The 16287-nt window shown below is 37.5% G+C and overlaps 1 protein-coding gene across 1 annotated transcript in view; it reads left to right on the top strand.

Annotated features, from left to right (window-relative positions):
• The window catches only part of hspa4a (heat shock protein 4a), a 30191-nt gene that overhangs the window by 10814 nt on the left and 3090 nt on the right, over nt 1–16287 (top strand). Inside the window, exons 7-18 of the mRNA XM_081391866.1 lie at nt 2856–3100; nt 3236–3312; nt 4827–4978; nt 9985–10091; nt 10178–10311; nt 10879–11060; nt 11434–11568; nt 13304–13459; nt 13578–13703; nt 13798–13905; nt 13989–14108; nt 15644–15805. Coding sequence (XP_081247992.1) covers nt 2856–3100; nt 3236–3312; nt 4827–4978; nt 9985–10091; nt 10178–10311; nt 10879–11060; nt 11434–11568; nt 13304–13459; nt 13578–13703; nt 13798–13905; nt 13989–14108; nt 15644–15805 — 1704 coding nt within the window. The remainder of the gene's footprint in view (nt 1–2855; nt 3101–3235; nt 3313–4826; nt 4979–9984; nt 10092–10177; nt 10312–10878; nt 11061–11433; nt 11569–13303; nt 13460–13577; nt 13704–13797; nt 13906–13988; nt 14109–15643; nt 15806–16287) is intronic.

Here is a 16287-nt window from a genome sequence, read left to right as displayed (position 1 = left end):
TTTAAGCACACCCCTGTTCCCAATAAGCTCACAGCAAGTTTTATTAAAAATTCTTGTTTATTTTAAACAACCTTTTTAAGGAATAATTGAAAAAAGTTTTATTTGAAGGTACAGAGTCAATCACAAAAAAACAGAACACTAAAATCAAGCAACAAGGCATTCAATTTGATCAGGTAGCCTATCCTATTCATAGTGACGTGTCATTCAAACTCATTGCAACATCTAGACTAGTCCACGTTCAGCTATGTAACCCATATTGAAAAATCAAATAACAAAACAAACCAATGTGCTCCTTAAAGGGATACTCCATTTTTTTTGGAAATAGGCTCATTTTACAACTCCCCCAGAGATAAACAGTTGAGTTTTACCGTTTTCGAATCCATTCAGCCGATCTCCGGGTCTGGCGGTACCACTTTTAGCATAGCTTAGCATAATGAATTGAACCGGACAAGACCATTAGCATCTCTCTCAAAAAAATGACCAAAGAGTTTAGATATTTTTCCTATTTAAAACTCGACTCTTCTGTAGTTACATCGTGTAATAAGACCGACGGAAAATGTAAAGTTTAAATTTTCTAGGCTGATATGGCTAGGAACTATACTCTATACTCTTTCATTTTCCGTCCGTCTTAGTACACGATGTAACTACAGAAGAGTCAAGTTTTAAATAGGAAAAATATCGAAACTCTTTGGTCATTTTTTTGAGAGAGATGCTAATGGTCTTGTCCGGTTCAATTCATTATGCTAAGCTATGCTAAAAGTGGTACCGCCAGACCCGGAGATCGGCTGAATGGATTCGAAAACGGTAAAACTCAACTGTTTATCTCTGGGGGAGTTGTAAAATGAGCTTATTTCCAAAAAAAGTGGAGTATCCCTTTAACTCTCTGGGTCAGAGCTTTCCTGTCTACTCCAAACTTCTTGGACAGATACGACAGGTTTCTGATGGCTCCTTCTTTGTATGACATGCCTCTTTCATCTTTGGGCATACACTATAGTTTCGTCTAGCTTTTGTCATCTTAAGACTGTGAAAATAAGTTTATTAATCATTTTTTTGAAGATTAACATAGTGACAACCATCAGTTAATATTTAAATTCTGATTATTAAGTATTTACATAGACGTTTAATGTGGGTGAGCTTAAAGGGAGCACACACTGTGCTTAATTGGAGCAAAAACATTTTTTAATTAATAAATATTAAATTAAAATTTAAAGGAAAATATTTAGCTAAATTAATAATCTAGGTAATGTATTAAGTTTATACCAATTTTAATATGAACAACTATTATAGACAATATCTATGAAATTATGCTTTTTCTAATTGATGTCACACTGAAGCTGTGTGATTGTCATAGTAGTGCACCCTTTAAGCTCACCTAACAATAATATGAATTCTTTAAAAATTACAGCAGTTTAAAACCACAGACTATCAATAAAATGTAAAATTATAATATTATGGATTTAAAAGTACAAGCCATTAATTCCTGTGAAGTAATATATTAATGTAGCACACAATCTTATACAGCTAGTAAGCTAGCTATGTTCGTAGCATCTGGGCTATGTTGCTAAAACTATCTTTTAGATCTAACTGTAATTATTTCCCACATCCAGGTTCCAGGTTATAATATTCAAAAGTCTAAACATTAATCTCTTAATTTTGCAATAAGAAGATGTACTTCTTCAAAATAAAGGCTTAAACATATAAAAAATGCACATCTGAGGGGCTCCTCTTCTGGTGAAAGTTTTCAGACAGCTTTGAAAATAGCCGCCAGACAGTGTGAACACATGGACACACATATCTCAGTGTGCAATGGTCTGATTGGTTTAAAATTACAGGAGGTATATAGTAACAAACACATCAATTGGTTAATACATCAAATAGGATAATACATTGCTGTTTCTTTTTATAATCTGAGCTCCAAGATGGTAGTGTGCTTAATGGGTACTTGAGCTTAATAGGTACGTTTACCCTACATCACCAGCCATTGTTCAAAACTCTCTGCTTGCCGTAGCTCGATTCAAAACGGTAAGCTTGTAATAATGTTTTTAACTCCAGTGGTACTGGTGGATTTCCGCGCCATTACGTCACATCTGTACACATAAAGAAGAGTCTCGGCTAGTCGACTATGAGTGTGAGGATGCTGGAGATTTATAGCTTTTTCTCACAGCACTTGATATGATTAAACTTATGAATTTGATGGCGATCCAGAAAGGTTCAAACGACAATCACCAGTGACAACTGAGATTCCCCCGCTGTAAAACGCAAAAAAAATGCAAAAAAAGAGACTGCAAAATATCGGAAGGGCATTAAATGTCACACACTGCTGATGATGTTAACATTAACAATTTGAGAACTAAGTATAATTTGAACGGTTTGACGTGATATAAGCGATCATTAGATTTAATCAGCGCAATTTACTGCAATGCTTTTTTCCCCTTAGTTAGTCAGAACAGAAGTGGATGTTACTTGTTCAGAGGACATTTTTCGGTGAAAATTCTTATGTTGGTCATACTTCCAAATAATATCAGCATCACCACCAGCATCCACGCCGGCGCGGCGACTGCACGTCCTCAAAATCCTCATTGGATTCATCAGCGCTGTGCCGTGCCGCGACACAACCCACGTAAAGTTGATTCCACGAATAACTGCAATTGCAGATTTCGAACAGAAATGGCGACAAAGAGGAAAAACTGCAGCTTTAAGATGACGTCAAGTCAAAATAATTACGAATGACTTGAGAGACCCCAGTTTCTGACCGTACACATGCTGTGTGAATGCTATGAAACCGTTTTTAAAGTGTTTAGTTTTTGCACATCTCTAATTGTTTTGTTTGTCCCTTCATTGTCTGATTAATGCAGGTTCTGGGTTCTGCGTTTGACCCTGAGCTGGGAGGTAAAGACTTCGATGAGGTGCTGGTCAAATACTTCTGTGAGGAGTTTGCTCAGAAGTACAAGCTGGACGTGCGATCAAAGCCCCGCGCTCTGGTGCGACTCTACCAGGAGTGCGAGAAACTCAAGAAGCTCATGAGCGCCAACTCCTCCGACCTGCCGCTCAACATCGAATGCTTCATGAATGACATCGATGTCAGCAGCAAACTCAACAGGTTAGCAATCCAGGAGCTAAATCGGGCGCTCGATGTCAGCGGAGTAAATTAGAAACTGAGCAGTGAAGGGGAAATGAGAGGTTACTTTGTTAAAATACCAGGTCTAATAATATCCTGATGACTCTTCTGTTCCAGAGCCAAGTTTGAGGAGCTGTGTGCAGGGCTGTTGGCCCGGGTGGAGAATCCTCTGCGCAGCATCATGGAACAAACCAGTGAGTACACACGCTTTTCCCAGGGCTTTCCCGCTCGCCACAGAGTGATGGAACCATAGACTGGAAAAAAAGATGGACGACGCACCTTGGGGAAAAGTGAAGCCGCCAAAGTCCCAATATGGCGCTGACATCTTGCGCAGATTTGGGACCCGTAAAGCATAAAGTGTAAAGTGGAGCTGTGATATCAAGGTCCCGTCCTCACTCTCGCAGAAACGGTTTACTGCTGAACAACTCATTATGTCGTGTGAAGTAAACAGTTATGGAAATATAGAAATTAAAGCTGAAGCTCCGATCACCACCTGAAAATCCCCAAAAATGTCTGTTGGCGCCTGAGTGACTACTTCATTTAGAGAAGCTGTCAATCACAGCTGTCAATCATGACGTCACACTCCAGTTTTTATAGACCTTCTGTAGCCCCGCCCCTTTTCAGCGCTGCGCTCGTTGTCTTTTGACTTCCGGTCTGTGTTTTCACAGCGATCTTGCGTATTTATTAATGAACGGCTCGTTTTAAAATCTTCCCGGTCGACTGACATTAGTTAAGTCATCTGCTTTAAACATTACAATCCTCATGATAACTTTCGCTAACTTTATATTAAGTAAATCCACTTCAAAAGCTAATTACTCCTGGACAGCAGCGCCATAGAAATATACAGAGCGACCGCAAAACGGAAGTTCAAAGACAATATTCTAAAGATGGCGGCGCCCTCGTTTCTCTGGCGCATAAGATCTATAGCATCAAATAACTAAGACCAAACTTTAATAAAAAAAAATAAAAAACACTTACATTTACATCAGTGTGGTTAAAAACTACCTAAAATGACAGAAAACATCTTTGGAAAATTTGTTATTTCATTGTTTAGTTTAGTCACGTCCATTACATTACATGGAGAGGGCATTACATTATGAGCTGTACTGGGACCAGCCACCAGGGGGCGATCGAGACACTTTGGCTTCACTTTACAGCACTATTGCGGCACGCTTGGGTAAGGGTGGGCGATATGGCAATAATATCATATCACAGTTTTTTCAGGAGATTCACGATTTTATCACGATTCTTTTTGCATGTTGGTTTTACTATTTTGCAAGTAAAAATTTTTGTATTTAACAGTAGCACTCAAGAAAGAAATTAAATGAACAAATATTAAAATAAAAACTATACATACTTTACTGTATAAATTTTACATTGATTCTTATTAAAGCTACTATTAAAGTTCTCAGTCAAGAGCACTGAGTGATTTTTCTCTGTGTTTTTTGTTGTTTTATTAACATTAAAGGGATAGTTTCCCCAAAAATGTCATCATTTACTCTCTCAAGTTGTTTTAAACCTGAATAAGTTTCATTCTTCTGTTGAAAATAAGTTATTTTGACCCTTAACTGCAAGTGATAAAGTACACTGTAGATACTACGATATTTCTTCAAAAGCAGATCGTGGAGACAATTTAATCGTACATGATCAAAAAAACGTGATCTCGCACACGTCTAATGGAACGTTGTTTTTTTCCTCCTACAACCAGGGCTGAAGAAAGAGGACATCTATGCGGTGGAGATCGTCGGCGGCGCCTCCAGGATTCCAGCCATCAAAGACAAAATCAGCAAGTTTTTCGGAAAGGAGCTGAGCATGACGCTGAATGCGGACGAGGCCGTGGCCAGAGGGTGTGCATTGCAGGTTAGTGCGTCACTCCTTTCACTGGCCGTTGTGTCACTCGTTTGTTTCTCCATGGCAGTGGTTACACAAAGAAAATGCTGAGTTTAGCCATTCAACTGTGCATGTATTTCTAACAGGCAAAATGCCACTTCTAATGTAAAAACAGGAAAATTATAGTGCCATAAAAGGTCAAACAGGATAAGAAATCCACTTTACGCTCCATTTCTGTTAAAATGACAAATAAATGCTTACTCAGAGAGCGCTACACAAGATTTGTTTGATTATACCATCTGGATGCTCAGAATTGATCGGGTGAATGCTCGTTTCACACAGCTTATTGTACAGGTGATTTAAATGTCGTTCTAAACTGCTGCTGCAATACACACACACACACACACACACACACACACACACACACAGACAGACAGTAGCGCAGAAATATATTGTAAACTCTGTTCTGTGGTTTTATGAATAAAATCGGTTAGAAACTGAAAAGTTATAGCATATATTTCTTAGTAACTAAAACCCACAGCTTCACTATTAGTAGAGAGACACTGCCAGGTGCAAGTCATACGCGATCACTCTCTAACACACTAATGCATTCATATAAATGTAATATTTACTGTGCTACTTTATCTATAAAGGTATATTTCTCACAGAAATCTGATAAAAATTCAAAAGAACTGATAAAAATAAGCTGTTATGTAGAAGCAATAGCCTTGTCGTGTGTCAGTGATTAGTAAGACTTTAAATAATATGAAGTCATTCAACCCCATATACAGGGTTTCCGCGGGGCATTAAAAAGCATTAAAAGTCATTAAATGGATTTTGTGATAATTAAGGCCTTAAATGGCATTAAAAAGCATTAAATTGTAATCCTACAGGCATTAAATTTTTTTATGGTTTTGAAGAAAATGTTATATTATCAATTTATTTGAATAGTCTTCATGATTAATAATTTTTATTTGCTGTCGTCGCAAAATATGTACGTTAGTGTGATTAAAAACACGCGGAAACAGTTTGGTGATTGCCTCCGGCCGGAGCAAAGTTGCGGAGGTGGCGCGAGTAATTTTGGACAGCAGGAACAACAGGAATAAAACTAGACCAGAAAACTGTGAAAGTGCATGGAAGACAAACAATTTAGAACATGGTTGGTGATAAAAATAAAGAAGGATTTTGCAGCGTTTGTAAAAAGGTATTTAAATTGGGTAGCTACAATGGGAATCAATGGCGTAAAATCTCATATGCAGTCTGACCGCCACACATCGACGGTAAAATGCAGACAGCAGTTAACTATGTGTAGTAACGTTCCCTCATCAGCACGACATCCGCTGTTGAAGCTCTCTTTGCTTTTTTAACGCGTTAACGCATGAGATTATTTTTGTCCAGTTTAACGCGTTAAAAAAGCCTATTTAACGCAAACGCAGCATTCGTTAATTTTTGTCATCCCTTGGGTAGCGTTACATTATATGATCCCGCTCTTATTCATGTAAATGCTTTTAAACGCGCTGCCTGCGAATGTCCTGTCTATGTAACACACACACACACACACACACACACACAGAGAAAGACGCGCGCCAGATCGTGCGCACAGACTGCGCACCAGAAAACGGTCCTCTTTCGCGCAACGAACAATAACACACAATTTTGCCAACATGTCTGTTTTGTGAGTATCCTCATAAAATAAGAGCAGTCCTAAATTAGTGAAATAAAGTCTTTAATGAACGCAAAGAGTTGTGAGAGAATGAGGCGCGTGTTAGGTCCGTGTTTATGTCAGCAGCTGCTCTTAAAGGGACAGCAGCCAATAAAGCTTTCTGTCAGTAAAGTTAATCACAGAACAAAGGCACCAGAGAAAATTACTCACTGCTATTGACTAAAGAACTCTTGTAGCTTTAATAAGCATTAGTCTATATTTAATCTATAATTTATGCTGTGCAGACTGTTTGATAACGTACGTTAGACAGATAGGCCAAAGGTAAATATGACATTTATTATAGGTTTATGTGAGGATTGTTTGTTAAGTGCACTTAAATTAAAAGTTGTCATATATTTTTTGAAGCCTAATGTTAAATACTTGATAGCTTTCAATTACACTGTAATGTTGGATGGCTACATGCGCGTAATTTGCACGGGGGTTACGGGGGTTATGACCCCCCCAAAAATCTGATCCAGCTAATATAACCCCCCCCCCACATTAAAATAAATATGAAATATTCCGAATGAATACTTTTGTTCGTTTTCTTTATTTCATTTGCCAGCAAGAAAGATAGTATCATATTTTAAATAATCTGTAATGTACTTCCCGCCCACCGCACCGCCGACTACTTGGTATTACCCAACCCGCTTTCTCTACCAAGTTTGTTCACTATATTGCGCAGTCGCTGGGATGAATGGTTGGAGAAAGCTGACGGTGCATGCTAACGGATGGAAAGATGAAAAAGGACACTGAAAGGCAGCCAGACAACGATTTTTCATTGTTGGTCGACACCATTTTTTACAGTCTATGGTCGACACCAGCCAAAAAGAGGAAAAATCCTGACCAAACGGAGGTGCGTTTCTCAAAGTGTGAGGCGCGGGCGCGTGCGCGGCCCACTGCTGGGGGGGAATAGAGACATGACAAATGGGGCGCGACAAACAGGTTTTGTGCCCATCTTTTTAATTCCTTTATTTATTGACCATACACTCAAAACAAAACAAAGACACATTTAAATGTAAGCCTTGCTGAACCTTTTTACACGTAAGTTTAAAAGTAGTAGCTAGGCTATCACTTTATGGTTCCCATGGAGACGCGTCATTCATTGCTTGTCACACCGCAGCCACAATAGCGCTGAATGAATGACTGATGATCTGCTTTTATTTCTTTTTATTCAAAATTTCACAAATTTGTTAGCTATAGCAGGATATATCTGATATTCCGATTGTCAAATATGTGCAAGTGGATGTGTTTTGTTGTTTAAACACCTTTATAACGATCGCGTTAGTTGTATGCGCAACGTATTTTAGGTAAGTTATCTTAAAATACCTAAAAACAAAAATACGTAAATTATTAGGAATTTACCACCTCCGGCTCAATTTGAGATTATTATCATTATTTTTATTTTTTTATAATTTTTTTGTTCTTTTTGCAGTTTGCAAAGTGACAAAATGAATCAAAGCACAACTAGTCCACACTTTCCCAGTTTCTGAATTTGATGTTATCAGAGGCTAAATGCAAACACAATTTTTTTTTATCTACTTTTGAGTCTTATTTCATGCAAAGTGATAATATAATTGCACTTTCATTTTCTCTCTTTGAAAGTTTTTAATGCTGTTATTTGATGTTAAGTTTTTAAAATGTGATGTTAATAAAATACATTTTAACAGATAAACTTAAAGATTTTGTTAGTGGATGGTGAGTTTTGGTGATGCCCACCAATATGTGAAATCTGTTCAGAATAAAGGTGCAAGCTGCACTCCAGTGTGCCACCCTATATTGTAATATTGAGAGTTGAATTGTGCATAATACATTTGCTGCATGTAGGTGCCAATACAGTGATGCAATTGATTAATCTTTAAGTTTTTTTTTTTGTTTGTTTTTTTTTTTATAAGATATTGAACACACACAAAATCAATTAATTGGAAGCTGCCACTGCTGGCTAGTGCTTAAACACTGTGTCATTATGGCATAAATAGTCAAGTGAACAACTGCATTTACGTTAAGTAGCCTAAATCAGTAAAAGTATCACAATGTATTTCTAAAACAGGAACGGCAAATTACCTTTTACACAAGAAAATTATTCAATAAATAAATTAATAAATATGCAGCGAGTTTAACCCCCCCAATGGTAGACCCAAAGTTACGCCCTTGGATGGCTATAATTAATGTTTAAAATTAGGGGGGAGAAATCATTTTTATCCAGATATCAATAGCTGTATTAGTATCAGTGAGACTGGCCTTTATGTTGTCTCTACATTCATTTGTAGATTAACTGTGAAATGATTACATTATAAAATACACAAACCTAAACAAATGTAAGTGTTTTAATTGCGGAAAAAACGTGTGATTAATCAAGTTAATATATATATATATATATATATACATACATACATACATATATACATACATTCATACATAATATCTGTGGTTAGTCATGGGTCGTGTATGGCATTAAAAATAAAAAAATGGCATTAAAAAGGCATTAAATTTAAATTGAAGATCCCTGCAGAAACCCTGATATATATATATATATATATATATATATATATATATATATATATATATATATATATATATATATATATATATATATATATATATATATATGCCACCAAATCAACTTATGTTGGTAAAATGGCACAGCTTTTTAAACATCTGAACAGGAATATCAAGCATTATATTATGATAATCAAGCACTATTTATTGATAGAACTTTAGTCATTAGAACTTAAACTTGGTAACATGTATGAATGCATATTTGTCATTTTAGCTGAACCTAGGACTGGTGGTGGTGCTTAAGATATTGTTGATCAGTGTTTCTGTAAAAAAAAAAAAAAAAAATAGATCATAGTAATAGATAATAGTAATTATTATAAAAGATAATAATACTACTAATAACATTATAAACCGCACTAAGGATTGATGAGCTGCTGGGTTCATAAATGTTCATCACTTTCTAAGCGTTCGCTCGAACTGCTGAATTTGCTGAAATCAAAACCAGGACGGTAATAAATGAGCGCCAGCCAATGAGATTTGTGCATTAGTTCCTCCCACTACTGGAGAAACTGGCAAATCTTCTGCTTGCTCTTAAAAGATGAGTAATTCCAGATCAACTGCTATTTTGACGGGAAAATACAACAAAGAATATCGTTTACATGTAGCGTTTTGTAAAAGTGATGTTTTTCAAATTGCTTTGGACCATTGACACATTTTTCTGATTATAATATTATAAATGTTATTCTTATGACTTGTTATGCTAGCGTTCTCATAATGTCATCCTACAGTGTTTCCCAGTGATTCCAACTAACTTGATTGTTTTGTTTTTCCTCAGTGTGCAATCCTGTCGCCCGCCTTTAAAGTGCGTGAGTTTTCCATCACAGACGTGGTGCCGTACCCCATCTCTCTGAAGTGGAGCTCAGCCGCTGATGAAGGCGTCAGGTGCGTTCTTGGCTCTCTGCGTGACATGATTAACTCATCAAAGGGTTAGTTTGCCATTGTAATAGTCATGCTGTCTTGCACTGCAGTGATTGCGAAGTGTTCCCGAAGAACCACGCCGCACCGTTCTCTAAAGTGCTGAGTTTCTACCGGAGGGAGCCCTTCGCTTTGGAGGCCTACTACAACAATCCTAAAGAGTTGCCGTATCCCGATCCCACCATAGGTATGTTGGGAATGCTCTTTGCTTAACTGGATTTTAGCACAGTGACACTTCAGTAAATGCATTACAGTAGTCCACACATTTCCCTAACCATTTTACATTAAAGGAACACTCCACCGTTTTTTGAAACAGGGCTTATTCACCTTCTTTCCTACATTTAGATAGGTGGGCAAATGCATTTTTGTCTCAGTGCATGCATTGTTTTAGTTTGACAGGGTCGGCGCTAGCTTAGCTTAGCATAATGAATGGAATCCTTTGTTGCCAGCTAGCATGTCCTGAGTAAAAGTGATATAAAAAAAAAAAACCCACCTAATTACTTCTTGTGGCCTGCGCATTCACAATGAGTACAAATAGCGATGCAGATTAACACTAGGCGATTTCCTAGGCAGATATTGACTTATATATTAAGGACTATATTAGGGGGAAGCACAGGCGAAGCACTGCTACTTGGGCGTGATATCTCTGCGCCCAAGTAGTAGTGCTTCGCCTAAGTAGCTGTGCTTCACCTGTGATTGAGACAACCTGAAATTGATTGTGCATCCCTACTGACTAATTTGTGCCTGTCCACAGGCCAGTTCAACGTGCAGAAGGTGGTTCCTCAGCCGTCGGGCGAGAGCTCGAAGGTCAAGGTGAAGGTGCGTGTGAATGTTCACGGGGTGTTCAGTGTGTCCAGCGCCTCCCTGGTGGAGGTCCTGAAAACTGCAGAGGGGGAGGAACCTATGGAGACGGACACTCCAGCCAAAGAGGACGAGGTAAAGACGTCACTGAGCTCACGGCCTCCCTACATCTGACATCAGCCTGATCTTAAACGAGCAATAGCTCTGAAAACAGTTTAACTTTTCTCACCATGATTATAAATGTGGAGTTAAATCCCATTATTATCGTTCTGCATCTGTACAGAAGTCACTCCTGAAATTGACACTCTTGATGGTGATAACCATAGCTATGTTTTGCTGTCACTCGTGAAATGCGAAAACTAACGTTTCTAAGGTTCTCAAAATGTCAATCATTGTAAGATTGGGTTAGTAGATACTAGAAGCTTCTCTTTGTTCTGTACACATGCGTAACGATAACTTTTGCCTCCCTGAGCTCTTCAGCATGTATGTGATTTATTGCTCCTTAAAGAACAAGATGCACGTGGATCAAGAAGCACATAAGGGTCAAGGTGATGCACATAAGGGTCAAGGTGATGCACAGAAGGGCCAAGGTGATGAACAGAAAGAACATGCTGACAAGAAATCAGACACTGAAGACATGGAGGTGTGTGAACACACTTGCACACCAACACCATATATAAGTATATATATATTACACCTCGGTATTGGAAGTCACGGTTCGGTACTGCAGGGGGGAGAAAACTTAACACAAAATTGCTTATTCTTTTATTAAATTAAACTGTGTTTTTTAAGTAAACGTGTGTGTATATATGTTTAAAAAATTAAAATAAAAAACGATCTTAGCTAATGCTGTAAACTATATAGGGAGCCTTTAATTACACATTACTATAATATTAAAGGTTACATTTAACAACAGAGCCCAAATTATTAAATTCAGTTGCTATTTATTTTTAATAACCAATGCTCAAAAAAAACAACACATACTCTAAATTGCACATAAGGCAGGTTTAGCATTAACTTCTAAATCAAATTATAAAGTTAATTTTCTACTCCAATTTATTTTTGAAATATAATAATTTACACCGTGGCTGTCACAACTTGTTTTCCTGACAAATTTATTTAGACATACATTAAATAATCAAGACATTAAGTAAATATAATTGTGTTTGTCGTGTGACTCAATGCACCGAACCGTGACATCCTTACATGCACCGTCACATCCCTACCAAATATACAAATATACAACAAATGCAAAAGTATTTAAAAGCATGGATTTCAAAATGACCGCATTGTCAGCTTCCAGGTCCATATTCAGTAGAGGTCGATTGATAGTATATTGGAAAATATGGCAGATTAATCACAGATCGTCAGTTGTATGAACATGCAAAATGAATAACAACTTTCAAGTAACAAGTAACAAGTAATGTAAAATGTCCACTTTTATGTCAATGACAAAAGATATGGGAGCTTTTCCCACTGCTCTACAACACTTACAGGAGTAGTTCAATTCAGAATTAAAATTTCCTGATAATTTACTCTCCGCCACGTCATCCAAGATGTTCATGTCTTTCTTTCTTCAGTAGGAAAGAAATTAAGGTTTTTGAGGAAAACACTCCAGGATGTTTCTCCATATAGTGTCTTCAATGGGGTCCAACGGGTTGAAGGTCCAGATGTGAGTTTCAGTGCAGCTTCAAAGTCTCGACACGATCCAGCCAAGAATAAGAGTCTTATCTAGACAAACCAGCGGCCATTTTCTAAAAAAATCCTTTTTTGCTTTTTAATCTCAAATGCTCATCTTGCACTAGCTGTGATGTGCCACACATTACGTAATCACATTGAAAGGTCAAGCGTGATGTAGGGGGAAATACCCGACCTAGTGTTTACAAAGCCAATGTGCAAAGACTAAGTCAAACGCAAAACAACGATGTTGGATGATTTTGAAGTTGGAGGTTTTTGTTGTCCGGTTACCGCCTGACCTTTCCAACGTGATTACGTAATGTGTGGTGCATCGCAGAGCTAGTGTAAGACGAGCATTTGTGGTTACAAGGTATTTAAATGTTTATTTTGTTATAAAATATCCGCTGGTTTGTCTAGATAAGACTCTTATTCTTCGGCTGGATCGTGTCGAGACTTTGAAGCTGCACTGAAACTCACATCTGGACCTTCGACCCGTTGGACCCCATTGAAGACACTATATGGAGGAACATCCTGGAGTGTTTTCCTCAAAAACCTTAATTTCTTTTCCACTGAAGAAAAGAAAGACATGGACATTTTGGATCACGTGGGGGAGAGTAAATTATCAGGGAATTTTAATTATGAAGTGAACTAATCCGTTAATGTTCCCATTGGAAATTCACTGTGACCATAATCACTTTTAGACTGCACCAGAGGACAACAAACAGGAGAAGAAGAACGATCAGCCTCCGCAGGCCAAGAAAGCCAAAGTGAAAACAAAGATTGTGGATCTGCCCATCGAGAACAGTCTGCAGTGGCAGCTGGCCAGCGACATGCTCAATCTGTTCGTGGAGAACGAGGTATCGCACAAAGCTCAAGAAATATGAAAGCACTGAAACTGCACCACAGTGATCAGCTCTCCGGATTAATCTTCTGTGGGAGAAATCCCAGGGTCTGACTCTGTGTTCTTGCCTACAGGGGAAGATGATAATGCAGGATAAGCTGGAGAAGGAAAGGAACGATGCAAAGAACTATGTGGAGGAGTATGTTTATGAAATGAGAGACAAACTGCATGGAGTGCTGGAGAACTTTGTCAGTGAGGCTGTGAGTGTCTGCATGTGTTTATTTATTCATAAAGATACCTATGCAACTTATAACTGATGTTTTTTTATTAATTAAGCAATGTTTTTCAATTCAGGAACGAGATTCTTTCTCCTTAAAACTGGAGGACACTGAAAACTGGCTGTATGAAGAAGGAGAGGACCAACAGAAGCAAGTATATATTGATAAACTGGCTGAGTTGAAGGTAAACGCGCATGCTGATTTGTTCAAATTTGAACCTGTTGGAAAGAAAGAATGAATGAACGAACAAAATCTCTTTCCTCCTAGAAACTGGGACAGCCTATTCAAAACCGATACTTTGAGAACGAGGAGCGGCCAAAAGCGTTGGAAGAGCTCGGAAGGCAAATCCAGCAGTACATGAAAGTTGTAGAGGCTTATAAGGCAAAGGTAATCAATTGTCAAGTCAATAGGGGTGTGACGATACAGTTGGATCACGAGACAAAGATATTTTATCTTTAATGACAAAATGTGACTGGAAAAATCGAAAAAAAATCATGAAATGCAAAAAAATGTAGTAATGAAAATAGACCGAAGTGAATACCCTTTAAAAAGACTTGAAGTACATGTATACTAACAATGAGGCCATAATAACTGATTCAAGAAAAGAATAATCAAAAGCTAGTAATCATATGGTTTTACTGAACAACACTATTAAATACATAATGTAATATACTATAAACAATGAACTTATGTACATGATGTATTATAACAAAGGCCAGCAAGAGGGTGCAATTGGTCTGGTGTTGTTGCTAAGGTTGGGAATCGAAACTCGAATACTTGAGGTCAGGAATCGGATACTAGTTTTAAAATTAATTTCGATTCCTGTAATCGAATCCTTAATCGATTTCGATATGACTTTAAACCGATGACTCTGTTCGATCGCTGTTTTCTGTGCTGCAGGAGTGTGTGTATCAGTGTATTGGATCCGTGCAGCTCTTAAAGTGGCAGCAGCCTAATATTCCTGCTGTCGTCTCTATGATAACACTAATCAAACAACAAAAGACAGAGAAAATTCACTCGTTCTCGACTGAATAACTTTTGTAACTGTGTTTGTAATGTATATTTTATCTATAAAGTGCAATGTTATTTTACATTTCATTAGTGACATTTCTGAAGTAAACTAATCCTTTAATCTCATCACACATAGATTCAGTTCATTTCAATTAAGTGTTGATGTTGTAAAGTTCGATTCAGTTCAGCTCATCCGCTAGTGTTAGTGCAGTTAAGGCCAGACACTGCAGGCAAAAACTGTGTTTTCCTCCATCTGTCAATTCTGAGATTTTGGGCTTTTTGGCTTTTCATAAAGTGTTTTTTCAGACTAGTGGACAGAAAAATACACTTTTAACTGTATCTTTTAGAGCACTTTGTCTATTTGCGTCTGTATATTTCAATTACAGTAAATACCTTTAAAGGCCGTTTTCTCAAAATGAGTTTTTCCTCCTACATTGAGCCAGAAATCTCCACTCGAGTAACAGTTACAGTACATTCACCAAACTTTACAGTTTTATTCTTCTATATATTCTGAAGGTTTTTACAGAGGGGTTTGTTCATATATAATTATCCTGATTTTATTCAACATTTTACTCCTAAAAAAAATGATTTATTTTTGGCTGTTGACAGTATTTTTTTTGTGATAAATAGAGATATCCAAAATCCACTCTGTAAAAACCTTTGACTCTAATGTTTAAAAAAATGAAACAAGAATTTTGAACCTGACTTTATCCAATGTTCAGACTTTTGTTCTTGAAATGTATGCAAATTAGTGCATATTTAATTAGATCACGCCTAATTTACATATTTAAACATACAATTACAGAAAACACCTGAGGTGTCTCGCCTTAAACTGATAATATTGCTGAGTAATCATTGTCTTTTAAACCCCAGTTGTAAGATTTGCATTGATCCCGTTTCTGTAAACTCAGGATGAGCTGTATGATCATCTGGAGGAGCTGGAGATCATGAAGGTGGAGAAGCAGGTGAATGAAGCCATGACCTGGATGAACAACAAAATGAACCTGCAGAGCAAACAGAGTCTCAGCCAGGACCCAGCGGTTAAAGCCCAGGAGATTCAGGCCAAAACCAAGGTACAAACTTCACGAAACGCTTGATATGTGGATTATGGATTATCCATACATGTCTGAATTTGGGATAAGCATTTTTCAAAAGTATTGTATTCAAATATTTGGGCTCGAAAATTTAATATTCGAATATTCGTTTATTTAAAGCTGCAGTCCGTAACTTTTTTGTGTTAAAAATGATCCAAAATAAATGTTTGAGTAAGTACATCACCAGCCAGTGTTCAGAACTCTCTGCTTGCCGTAGCTCGATTCAAAACGGTAAGCTTGTAATAATATGTTTAACTCCAGTGGTACTGGTGGATTTCCGTGGGAAATTCGAGCATGTGTTTGCGTCATTACGTCACATCTGTCCACATAAAGAAGAGTCTCGGCTAGTCGGCTATGAGTGTGAGGATGTTGGAGATTTATAGCCTTTTCTCACAGCACTTGATATGATTAAACTTATCAGTTTGATGGCGGATCCAGAAAGGTTCAAACAACAATCAGCA

This window comes from Scardinius erythrophthalmus, assembly GCF_964197995.2.
Source record: "Scardinius erythrophthalmus genome assembly, chromosome: 17".
NCBI classification, from domain to species: Eukaryota; Metazoa; Chordata; class Actinopteri; order Cypriniformes; family Leuciscidae; genus Scardinius; species Scardinius erythrophthalmus.
This window is presented reverse-complemented; position numbering and strand designations above follow the sequence as displayed.